Below are 12,462 nucleotides of genomic sequence, written 5' to 3' on the forward strand. Positions count from 1 at the left end.
GAGTTACATCATTGCAGCAAGTCAGCCAGGACAGGAATGGCATCATATTCCCCTGCTGTTCACCAGTTAGAATGTTGTCAGTCTGTAATCTATTCCATGGCAGCACATATAGCAAAGCTGAAGTATATAAGTGAAAGAAGTGTTCCTGTGTAAGTACATACAATCACTTAAGGTTATGTACTTTGCATTAACAGTAACTGGTGACTTGTCTTTCTCATCAGATAGTTGGGAAGGACTAGTTGAATAGTTCCTTCAAAACATACTGCAATCTATTGCACTCCATCTACAGAATCCACTCATGCTGACATGATCAGATTTTTGTTTATTATTTGAAGGGACTTTAATAATTTTTCAATAGGAAGATTTGTATCCTCTTTATAAAACTCTGGATCATATTAAATAAATATAAGCCTACCTTTTTCTTCTTAGATTCACGTAGGTTTCTTAACAATCCTAAAATCAGCAGACCTGATTTTACATTGTCTTCTCTCTCATGTAACTTCTTGATCCCACAAAGCCTGGCTGAAACTGCCAAATTAAACTGGTAATAGGCATCAATCTTACCTCTAATAGGCATTTCATGAGACATTCCATAACTAACCTTTGCACAGACATTGTGGAAAGTGTTTTCTCCTACTGTTAGAATTTCTCCAACTAGGTCATCACACTGAATCAGCAGAACTCCACTAACTTCACCAATGCCATTCTGCACAGGCTGAGGGCTGGTTCTTTGTGTTTTGTTCCTCAGTGTTTTTCTCCCCTGTCTCCTCAGGTGTACTACTGTCGGTCTCTGGCTCTGGCTTTCATTGAGCAGACAGCCTTGCAGCGCTTCCACGACTACAGCCACGATCCCAGCGTCCCAGCAGCTCTGCAGCCAGTGCTGAGGCATCTCAGTGCTCTCTATGGGCTCTGGTCCTTGAGTAAACACCTGGCTGTGCTCTACCAAGGTGAGGTCAGCTCCCTGAATGTGCTGTGCATGTCACTTTTATAAAAAGTACAAAAAATATTCCCTGGACAGGGCAGAGAATCCTAGTGATGATTTATGTTACAGCATTTTCTTACTGCTTGTTTAATACAGAACAATCATTCCTGACCAAATTTTCAGGAGCAGGAATCTGCAGTGAAAAATTAACCCGAAAGTCTCTCTCTTACCTCAGAGATGATGGAGAGATAAGAGATTTTGCTGTGATCCAGTGCTTGTGTGACAGGATGAGGGATAGGCAGCAAGATGCTGTAGTGCAGCTCATTCTGCAAAAGGCTCTGCATAGCTTAGATTAAGAGTTCTGTAGTCAGCTCATTAATGAAAGACTATCAGTTCAATTACACAGGTGCAGTTACTTACTCGTGACTACTGAACTCATGAACTTGGCAAAAAGTTTTTAGCAATGTAATCTTAACTAGTATAAGCTTCTCTGTGAATATTTTTAAGGTGGCTATGCTTCGGGGGAACAACCTGGGAAATTTATTCAGGACGCTATTCTGAAGCTCTGTTACAGGGTAAGCCTGTTTATTGTGATTAAATATAGAGTACATAAACACTAAAAATGAGATACATAGCTTACAGTCATCAGATTATTCTGTACTTCATGGGGTAAGTTAGCATGGTTTCTGAATAATTTTCTGTAAAGTTTAGCAACTCACTCACCCTGAATCTAGTCTTAATTTTATTTCAATAAATGGAAAACAATATGTCCTACCAAACAACACCATAGCATTTGTGGCCTTGCAATCTTCATTGGAAAGCCAGTGAAATATTTCAGTGCAGTTCTTTTTATTTCATTTCTGAGTGAGTTTGTGGGGTTTTTTTCTTAACAATAAAGCTTTCCAAACTGCAACATATTCTTTGCAGGTCAGCAAAACTTCAAAGAAGAATCTGGTCATTATATTTTTAAAGTCCAATATGATATGTGTTTATATGTGTAAACAACACCATATTGGTTAAAATGTGTTTAAAACCCCCTATGTAAAGGAGGAAAACATTTGAAATACAGTCTTTTTTGGCAGTTACCCTGGGAGTGAAAGAAATTGAAATAAATCTAGGCTACTAATTGTGGATTTCTCTTAAATTATCAAAGCTGGTACTTTATGAAAGTAATTTTTATACTGCTCTGTAGTTCAGCCATAGACAACTGCAGAAGTTTTCAAATGTGTCTCTTTTGGTTTTAAACAGTTGAAAGATGATGCAGTTGCCCTGGTTGATGCCTTTGCTCCTTCAGACTTCATTCTCAATTCTGCCATTGGTAAAGCAAGTGGAGAGGTAAGAAAACCCATTGTAAAATTTGTAACTTTATTCATAAAGAAGATTATTGCCTGCAATTAGCCTTAACGTATTCAAGACATTTCACAAGTACAAAAGAAAAGAAAGACAATTTTTCAGTGGAAAATACTACCAGAGTTAAATTGATGTCAGCAGAAGATGAACTTTTTCATTTAGTGGAGATACGCTTCAGTGGGAAACTTTTATTGCTGTAGTTTGCTGTTGTGGGCATCTGTGCACTCAAATGAAAAAGGGCTGAGAGAAATTTTTTGGTGTAGTTACACAAAGTTAGAGTTAAGAGCATAAGAAGGGCCATACTGGATTCACTTCACAGAATACTCTGTGGCTGACAGGGATGGATGCCCAAAGAGAACACTGGGAAACATGAAAAAGTGAGGTGTTCTTTTCCTGATGTCTCAGATGTTGGCAGTTTAAGAGATGTCTTATGCCACAGGTTCTGTTTGTATCATTCTGTTTAGTAGCCACAGATGTAGCTATTCTCCATTTTCTCCCATCCATTTTCAAATTCAGCTGTCGTTTGGTTTTTATCACACCATCATTTCTACAATTTAATTATGATTGCTGTTAGAAAATACGTTCTAGTCCCAGTCCATATCTATTTACCATCTATGGGAGCCTTTTCATTCCTCTGACAGACCTTGTTTTCCTTCTCTGTGTATTTTCTGCTTCTGCCATATCATTTCTGAAGTGGCATAACCACATCTATAAGCAGGACTCGGGGTGTAGGTGCACCATGGAGTTGGCTACAACAGCTCCTGGTCTCTCGGTCTCTCCCTTCCTTTTTTTTTTTTTTTTTTTTTTTTTTTTACATATTTCAAGATCTGTCTTTATTCCAAAATCTCAGCGAACCAAAATTCTTGCTTACTGAGCCAAACCTACTCATCAGGGCTGAGCTGTGGGATAACTATTCTGCAGAGACCAGTGTCACAGCACAGTAATTTGGGTTGGTGTGGATGGATGCTGCAGACAATCCCTGGAGCCTGGGGAGCCTGCCAGGATGTTTGACAGGAATGCTGCATCAGACTCCGTGGATTTCAGTGTTTCGTGTAAATTCTTGTCTGAAGTTGCCCCTTGTTCCCATGGTGATCCAGCAATACAGAGGGCAGGACAGATGTTTCCAAGCTGACCTAACACAAAGATTACTTTGTTAGCAGTCTCTACAAATGAGGCAGGAAAGGCTGGCTCTACCTATCCAGCCATCTCCTAGAGGGCTTTAATCATCACTGGAAACTTTGTTTCCATTTCTATGTGGTTTTTTTGAGGGTTAAATTAATGCTAGAGGTCATGGGAGGGAAGCTCCAAAAGTAACTCTTCAGAAAAAGAACATAGTTTGTTAGAATGTTAAGAGTATCTGTGTTGGCCAAAAGCCCATTTTAACACATTTTTCTGTCCCTAGCAGAAGTTGTGAGCAGATGCTATAGGCAGAAATATAAAATATGGTACAAGTACACAGTGATCCATTCCTAGAATAGTATCCCCTCTCTAGCAGTCACCTGGAGATTTCTTATCAGTAGCTGATAAAGCTGTCATGATGGATTTGTCTGGCTCTTCATTGGGTACCTCTTAGCTCTTGCAAATGCAGAAGCCATAGAGACTTATTAATATTAGATACTAATATTAGGAGTATATGAGAAATGCATGTAGGAATCTAAACACTTCCTTATGTACTTACTTTTTTATAAATTCATTGAATCATTGAGAAAATAATTTTAATCAGTGCTATTCAACCCATGTTCCATAAAATTCAGGAAGGTTTTCTGAATTGCCTGGCTGAATTGCCTGTAAGTCTGTGATTTTCAACTTGTGTAAATATTTTCAACTGAAATTCACAAAAGGCTGCCAGTCCCTCACTCAAAATACTTATTAAGGATCATTGTCTCCTGGCTGTCTATGTTTAATCCTCTATGCATTGATTGCTTTGCACCTTCTAAGAACCAAAGCAAACATTTTAGTAAAAATTACAGTATTTTAAAGAATAGATTATCCAAGGATAACAAAAAGGAGAATTTAATTCAGGATAAATTGTGTTGTGCTGCAGTGGAGTGCCTTGCACTGTAAGCCACAGATCATAGTTAGAGCTGAGAAAAGGTTTCAAATTTTTTTATAGGCAGCTTTAAGCCCTAAAGAAGAATTCAAATTCTCTTTAAATGGAACTTTTGATGGTGTGGATAATTTCTTCATAAGAGTGAATCTTTATTTCTCCATAAAAGTGAATCTTAATCTCAGCCTAAGTCTGTGAAGGTATTGCCACATTTATTTCAGGATTAATTAAGACTTGTTAGACAATATTTAATCAAAATTAGAATGGAATAAGTAGTTAACATTAGCCCATGTAATCAAGGTAAAATATATTAAATATTAAATATATTTCAATATTTATTTAAGTCATCCCAGATATTTAGGATCACAGCATCTTTTGATGAAGAAAAATGGCATTTCACTTTACCTCACTGACTACTTTTATACTACATTATTATTTTGTTACACTGTTCTATCTTACTGCTGAAAATATATTCTTTCTTTCCTGGTTTTCCAATAAAGTTATTTAAAGTTTTAAGCTTTTGTTAATTATGAATAAACAAATATTGTTAAAATTCTACTTTTGCAAAATTTTCTTCTTTTTACCCTTCTGCAAAAAAATTGCAAATTAGTAAAATGACAAATAAGCAATCTGCTCTTGAGAGAAGAATTTCTTAGGCTCAAATCAAACATTTCACACTGGGAAAGAAGTTCTGTTCCTTTCCAGAAGTGTGTTCAAACAAAGATAACAGCAGCTGTCCGTGAGTGCTTTCAGACACAGCCCTCAGGTTTGGACAGAACAAAGATTGGCTTAATCTAATCTTGTTTCCAAATTTCTACCTTTGATAGTACAACTCCTGTCAAGTTGAAAACCAGAGATAATAAAGATTTCTGGTTTCCTGCTCTTATGCAAGGATGGTCTTAAATGATTTACACAGAAATCTGACGTTTACAGTACTTTGAAATTTTGTGGTTATTGTTCTGTTTGTTCTTGCCTGTACATAATTATTCACATTTGTTATCTAGAAATTCAATTAAAATCTCATTTCAGCCAATAAGTTAACTTAATAATTTATCTTGCAGATGTTTTGTTTCTTCTCTGTGCATTAATCCTTTTTTATTATTATTTTACAGTTATACAAAAATATGTGGGGAGAGATCCTTCAAGGCAACAAAGTTCTGAACAGACCTTCATGGTGGGCAGAATTTTGCATGAATAAACCTGTTATAGGCAGGCTGAGGTCAAGATTGTAAACCAAACAGCTTTTAAGAGTCTGGATGGGCCTGAGATGGATACCTTGTGACAAACATCAGGAGGAAATGAGGCCATATGAATGATGAAAATTGAAGGGATTTTCACCAGGAGGTGCCAAGTTATTTTAAAACTTTGAAATCAAGTCCAACTTGATCTGAGGGACTGTTAACATAATAATGACAAGATCGAGAGCAGCACATCTGCACACTATACATATTTACTTAATTAAATTTTAAAAAATGAAGATTTATTTTAATCATTGATTTGCAAAGTTTATATTAAAAAGATTTTCCAATCACTCTCTTGTTGATATTTTCATATTACAGAAGGTAAATAATTAAAAAAAAAAACATTTTCCACCAGGGATTATGAATAAGCTGATAAAGGCAAAAAAAAATTAGGACAGTCTGGACAAAACCTGTACTGACTATGATTATAGTGAGAGAACATTGGGAGAGCATCTTTCCCTCTACTCCCCTGTCCTCAGATTGCAGAGAACCAAGCTGTATTGCCTTTCAGAAGACCAGAAGGGAAGAGGTCAGGAGAAGCAATGGTTTCAGTGTCAGCAGAGGCAGGTGTCTGTCCTGGGGGGCACAGGATGACTCTGGGAGCTCGCTGGCTGCCCCAGTTCTGAGGAGCCAAACACTAATGTGGCAGTGTGGAAAGATGGCTCTGATTAGTGCCACACCCTGTGTTGTCTCAGCTCAGAAGTGGGAAATTGGAAACAATCACACTGTTAGCTTTGAGCTGAAAGGAATGTTCTTTCAGTAAAGATAACTTCTTAGCCAGACTCAGAGCAGACTTAAATGTTAATAATTTTACCACGTCAAGTTCAAGGTCAATTAAAAATGATCACCCTCAACACACTTCAGTTTAGAAACAAAAAAGCCAAAGAAAAAGTCTGAAATTCTATGGCTGTTGTTTATAGTCCCGTTGGAAAAATGGATAAAAGCTATCCTGTTAAACTGTATTTTTTTTTCCTTAATTTCTTTTTCTTCACCAGATATAGTCAGTGTTGTCTGTGGTTTTTCTGCCTCTATTCTTTCTGCTTTTCTAATGAGGTTCCTTAGCTCAGGATGTCCTGATAGAAGCTCTTTTTCTTGCAATTGAACTGTAGGGAAGTTTAACCTTCTTTGCTGATAAAAACAACCCAGTATAAAGTGTTCATTTTCTTTGAACTGTTTTGGCTCTTTTTATAAAGTCCAATAGGTGGCATCATCCTATGGAATAAAATATAGATCAATACAGCTAAACACCTATCATTAGATGTTATGGAGTCATGGGGTGTCATGATTATCTTTAGGAATTTTCCATATCAATGGGGCATCCAACAAGTGTCTCAGAAGGAAAGAGGCAGAGCTTGTAATTCCCAGTATCCAATGTGAACACCAGGAACTCTGGCAGTGAAAAAGGCAAATGGAGAAGAGATGCCATGCTGCATTAAATGTAGTAGCATTGATCTGTCAGTCCCCATTCTGCACTATCAATGCTGATCAGCAGCATTGTTCTGCTGTCCTACATGTGTGTGATTTCACCATCACCTCTGAGCTCTCCATAAGTGACTCAGTCTTTTCTTGCCTCCTTCCCCACAGCTGGGAAACAGCTGTGTGTAAATCTTGTGTATAAACTGTAAGTCTGTTTATGAGGCCTTGGTAGCCCAGAAAAAAGCACAAAGGTGTTTGGCATATAACTTAAGCCAGCTTCATTCCAATAAAAAAAAAAAAAACACAGCAAAAGTGTGTCACAGTAGCAGAGACCTGGAGACCTGGTGAACCACAAGGATACTCACCAAGCACATGACAAGATAAACAGACATCCTGTAAAAATATATCCCTAAGCCCTTCCTGCTAATCTTCTTTATTATGACTATTCTGGCAACAGCCATACTCCCTGATACAAGCTGTGCCTCTCTCTGATGATAGGGACTGTACAAACTGGCAGGGAAAAGTGCTGTTTGTTCTGAAAAGCTCCTAACTTCAACTAGAGCCAGCACAGCAGAGGCTGCACCAGCAAGGACCTGATTATGGGCAGGCAAAGTGGGGTACTCAGTAAAATAGCACGGTTATGGACCCTAAATATGAAATGTCACAGCCTGCAGTAAGCTTAGAGCCTCATGGGACCCTTGGGTACCTGGTTGATGGCAGGAGTTACAGACCTGAGCACCAAAGCTGAAATAAGTACAAGCACTGTGAGGCCTTGGGCATTCACTCTTTAAAAAATCCTGCATCCCCAGCCACTGGGTGCTGGTGGCTGCTCACCAGGGCTGTTTGCAAGCTCAGTGCAGGTGTTCAGCAGCTGTCAGGATTTGCATGCTGCAGCAAAGTCTGTCACTCTTTACTCTGACACCCAGTACAAAGCCATGGTGCAGCAAAGGCAGGCTCATTCTGTGGGCCAGAGCCACTCTGCACTCAACATTACCAAAAGTAGTACTTCCTGTATGAATACCTGGGTAACTGTGATCAGGTTTGACTATGAATTTCTGGTCTGTATTTTTAGCCAGATCTGTGTAATCAAATGAGAAGAATTTCCTCTGAAGTCAACAGCCAAAGGTTCCAGAGATCTTCTATGTCCAGCTTCTCAGAGCAGGAGAATTTGAAGCTTTGAACTTGCAGAGATGCAGCATGGAAAGAGGGAGATGTCATGAAATTTGGCATCTGGTTATCTACTAAATCATAGGGCAATAATTCAACAACTACCACAAGATGTCATTATTATATGCAGTTTCTTCCTCTTTGTAGAACATTAAATAAAAGAGGCCTCTGGCAGAACAGAGAAGTCATTTCCCTCCCATTTCAAATGCTAAATAAAGTTGGATGTGTCATTTTATCTTGGTTAGGGAGCTGGGTCAAATTCAGTCAAAGAGCTTCAGTCCAAAATAACTTGGCCTCGGGGATCCATCCTTTTAAGCTGCCACATGAAGGCACCAGAGAGCTGAATCCAAATAGGCCTGGAAGAGCCTTAAAACTGCTTCCCCAGGACCCTGTGCCCTGCTCCTCTCCTGGAGAGTGGCATTGTTCTGCTTTGTGACCACCTACCTGCCCAGGGTATTTCAAGCCAGGTATGTCTTCTGTGTGCTGATGTGACTCAAAGCAAAAAGGTTTTAACAGAAAGACTGAAATTGTTTACGTGTGCTAGAACACTGAATGCACAGGTCTCCCTTGCTGATGTGGCAAGATAAATCCATGAATATTTCACATCACCTTCTCAGGAGTGGTAGTTTCAGGAGGAGTGCTTTCTGGGTCAGGTGGAAGCCGTGCCATGCTTTACATCTGTGGATGTGGATTCAGAAGTGCTTGTTTTGTGCTGGAATGAGTAGACTCATATGCTGCTCTTTCTGTCTGAAAGCCTTCTTCCCACTGTAATTAATGATTTATCACACATTCTGCAGGGATGCAAGTTCCTCTTCTGTTTGCCTTTGTTCATATATTTTCTTTACTGAGTTAATGTGTTTTCAAACACAAGTGCTGAGGTCATACCAGCCCATGCTACCAGCATGAGCAGTCTGTCTCTCTGGACATCACAGGGTGTCCTCTGCTAGCACCACACCTTCACTGGCCTCAAGGGTTTGTTATTCCCATTTCTCATTAGCCTGAGATCACAGTGAGATCATTTTAGCTCGGTTCAGCGGCCTGAGGAGCAGCACAGGCCAGGGGAGCTGCGGCATGAGGCATCCATGTGATGGTCTGAGCTGAGGCACGCGCTGCAGCCAGGTGGGGTCAGCTGGATCCCAGCAGGCTGCACACAGCACTGGCACTGGCTACCCAAGCACAAAGCTGCCCTCTTCTCCAAGAAAGTCAAGTCACAGGTTAATGAGATACAGCAGAGCACTTCACATCAGTTCCTTTCAAGGCAAAGAGAGAGGTAAATGCTGAGAACAGCAGTTCTGCTGACTACCTTGCCTTGTTTTATTCTCAAATGTTTGCAGCCTGGTTGTGATTGTTCAGCATTGCCTCAGCATGAATCTCTTGAATAAATTCAAGCTCTATCAGGAGTTTCTTCAGTGTCACATAATTTATAATTATTTGTCACATAATAGACTAGTAAGAGCATGGCTAGAAGAATTCCCAGTGTATTTCCTGAAGGCAATTTCCACATTTTTACATTTTTTGTTTGGTCAGTCTTAGTGTAGAGCATCTACTGAGCTTTCCATCAGTCTCCAAAGACACAGCACCATTGGGCATTGCCTGCCTTCACCTGCCCATGTTCTTCCATCCTCCTGCCCTTCCCAACTCATTTCATTTGTCATCTTCTCTCTACTCAGAGCTCTGCTAAATACTTATTTTTGTCAACTTATAAAATATTCATTGTTAGTCTTTTTTTTAACCAAAGGATATTTTTAAATTACAAGTTCTTGGATAGAAAAAATGCTTCAATTCATAATGTCCATTTTTTCAGCAGGGCAGCATATTTGCCATGAAGTGATAACCAGGAGTTAAAAAACAACCTGGGAGGACCAACATGGATCTGGAGTTTGTCCTGTGGCTGTGACTGGGACATGATTCATGCTTTCCACATGTGCTCCATGGGCCAGGACAGCTTCCAGGGCATCCAGAGGAAAGCCACCATGCTGCCACTGTACTGTAGAGCATATCCTGCACTTACTCTGATTTTTGCATATATGTGACATGTAACATAGACATTTACCTCTAACACACCATATTTTGTGTCTCATGACACTGAAATGAAGAAAATCAGCATTCTGTCTATCTGCAAACACACTCAGGAAGCCATCAGTGGAGAAATCATTCTCTGTGCTTTAGGGATGTTGTTAAAGATAATCCTAGACCTACCACTGCTTATTATTTTCCTCAGTGAGCTGGAAATAATTTTAAAATCTCTTCTATTAAATTGTGCGTAATTGGTGGACTGGTAAATTAGGTGAGCAGAGATATAACAGATATAATCTGAAATAAGTTTAAGCCAGATTGGTTTTGCTGACCCAAGTGTGCAACATCTCCTTCAAAAATGGAGGGGTAAAGAGAGATTTTGTCATCCTAGGCCAGACAGAGCTGAGGGAAGGTGAGTGCCTTTCTCTCTGCTGTATTTGGGAGAGAATTGAAATTTTTCTAAATGACCCAGGAGTGTCATGAGAAGAGTAAGAAAATGCAAGATCATTATAACCTTAATATGATCAGAGAATTGATTCTTGTCCAGTTCTCATGCTGCAAAGCCAGCTCCAAATGCCAGCCTGCCTGGAAAATGGAAACTGTATTGTGTGTGAGAATTCATCTGTGCCTGCAGAAACCACATGACAAAATCCTGCTTTCCTTACAGGGCACAAAGTAACAGAAAGGAGCCAGAATACTGAATTCAAAGCCAGAGAAAGGTGTGGTACAACAGGAAACTGAACAAACTCAATGTTTAGCATGTCAAAGAGGAGCTTAAAATTTGGAGCAATTGCAGTATTATAGGCTTCTTCAAAGTGGAGCAAAATGTTGTATGTCAAAACAAATATAATTTGTGTCTGATCACTGGGGAGAGATTTAAGGGTATGGTTTACTTTGAAGGAGGTTTGTGCACATACACATTATTTAGGATGACCAAACCATGGTCTATGGTTTCATTACATGCTGTACCAAGATCCTTTAAATCAGAACAGCTGGTGCCACATGAACTGCTCTCCAAAAACATACTTGTCTGAGTGTCATTAAATAATGATTTTTTTTCTAAGCCCACACAAACACTTGGCTTTTTCAATCCAGTTTATCAATGATGAGTGTTTGCAAAGTCCAGAACTGAGCACTGGCTGTGTTTCACTAGCGTGAGGGAGAAGCCAGGAAAAACATATCTCCTGGGGAGTATTCCCAGCTGTAAATTTATTTTTGACACATATAGGATGGAATTGGGTTTCTGTGCTTGTTTTGATCTCCTTACAAGTTCTTATTAAAGGGATGTCTTCCAGCCCTGCAGAACTGCATATCCTGTTCCAGTCCTAAATCTGTGTGTGAGTCCTGCAGCCAGAAGTGTGGGGCAGTGGGACAAACACACCAGTGCCTCAGACACTCAGCAAGCAGCAGCCCAGTTCTTTGCTCAGTACATAAATATTTGCCTGGTTGCACCATGCTCTAGGGCAGATGAAAATCATGTATTTTTTTCACAGCCATCAGTTGCAATCAGTGCTGTTCATCCAAGGCTCAGCCCATGGGCACAGGCCCAGCCAGAGGCACTCTTTGCTCTCCCTGCTGGGCTCTGCTCCTGTGGCAGCCACCAGGTGATCCTTGGGAGGGGGTGCAGGGCTGCCCTGCTGTATCCCACTGGAGCAGAGGGAACAGGTTCTTACCCTGCACAACCCATCGTGGTTACAGAGAGAACATGTCTGCAGGGATTTTCCCTCTCTCTGTTTGGATCACTTTTTGCTTTGGATTTAATTCAAGCAAGTTCTTGAATGGGGAGGAGAGAATTAAAGAAAATTTTACCTTTCTAATGACCAGGTTGTTTTTTTGACAATAAGGAAGGCAATAGCCATGGAATTGCTTAGCTATGATTTCTCCTCCTCAGTGTCCAAATTTCTGGTGTCTTCTCATTACACTTCAGTTGTGAGGACAGTTCAACAACAAAAGCTGGAGTATTTGCAGTTTTATTTCTGTTGCCAGGCTCTCTGTTCATTGTGGGAGGATTCCATATGCAACCAGATATGATTTTCCTCTGTGTTAAGAAATAGTCCTGGCAGTAAACGGTTTGAGTCATCTTTCTGTTTGCTTGACTTCTCCCATAATAATATTATTCAAATCTTGATTCACCCCCTAATCTCACAAGACAGGATTTTAGATGTTTAAAGAAAAAAAAATCTTTTCTTGTTTATTTTCTTTTTCATTTTGACCTCAGAAAGCTCAGAGTCGAAAGGCTCATATTGTATTTTGCTGTAATTAGGTAGAGAGCAAAAAACATCTTCAGAAAGGCACATTCCTTA

The 12,462-nt window shown here is 39.7% G+C and overlaps 1 protein-coding gene across 6 annotated transcripts in view; it reads left to right on the forward strand.

Moving 5' to 3' along the window:
* ACOX3 (acyl-CoA oxidase 3, pristanoyl) overlaps positions 1 to 10,148 on the forward strand; it is a 36,132-nt gene extending 25,984 nt beyond the window's left edge. For 4 of the 6 annotated variants that reach the window (XM_058024500.1, XM_058024502.1, XM_058024501.1 and 1 more), the window contains 4 exons: positions 773 to 947; positions 1,430 to 1,497; positions 2,171 to 2,257; positions 5,432 to 5,850. In XM_058024500.1, the coding sequence (XP_057880483.1) occupies positions 773 to 947; positions 1,430 to 1,497; positions 2,171 to 2,257; positions 5,432 to 5,551 (450 nt within the window). In that variant the 3' untranslated portion in view covers positions 5,552 to 5,850. Of the gene's footprint in view, positions 1 to 772; positions 948 to 1,429; positions 1,498 to 2,170; positions 2,258 to 5,431; positions 5,851 to 9,947 lie in introns of those variants that run through there. The other 2 variants (XM_058024503.1, XM_058024504.1) reach the window with 2 other exon arrangements.
* The last annotated feature ends 2,314 nt before the right edge of the window (positions 10,149 to 12,462 follow it).

The sequence above is a fragment of the Melospiza georgiana genome, chromosome 5, assembly GCF_028018845.1.
Source record: "Melospiza georgiana isolate bMelGeo1 chromosome 5, bMelGeo1.pri, whole genome shotgun sequence".
NCBI lineage: Eukaryota > Metazoa > Chordata > Aves > Passeriformes > Passerellidae > Melospiza > Melospiza georgiana.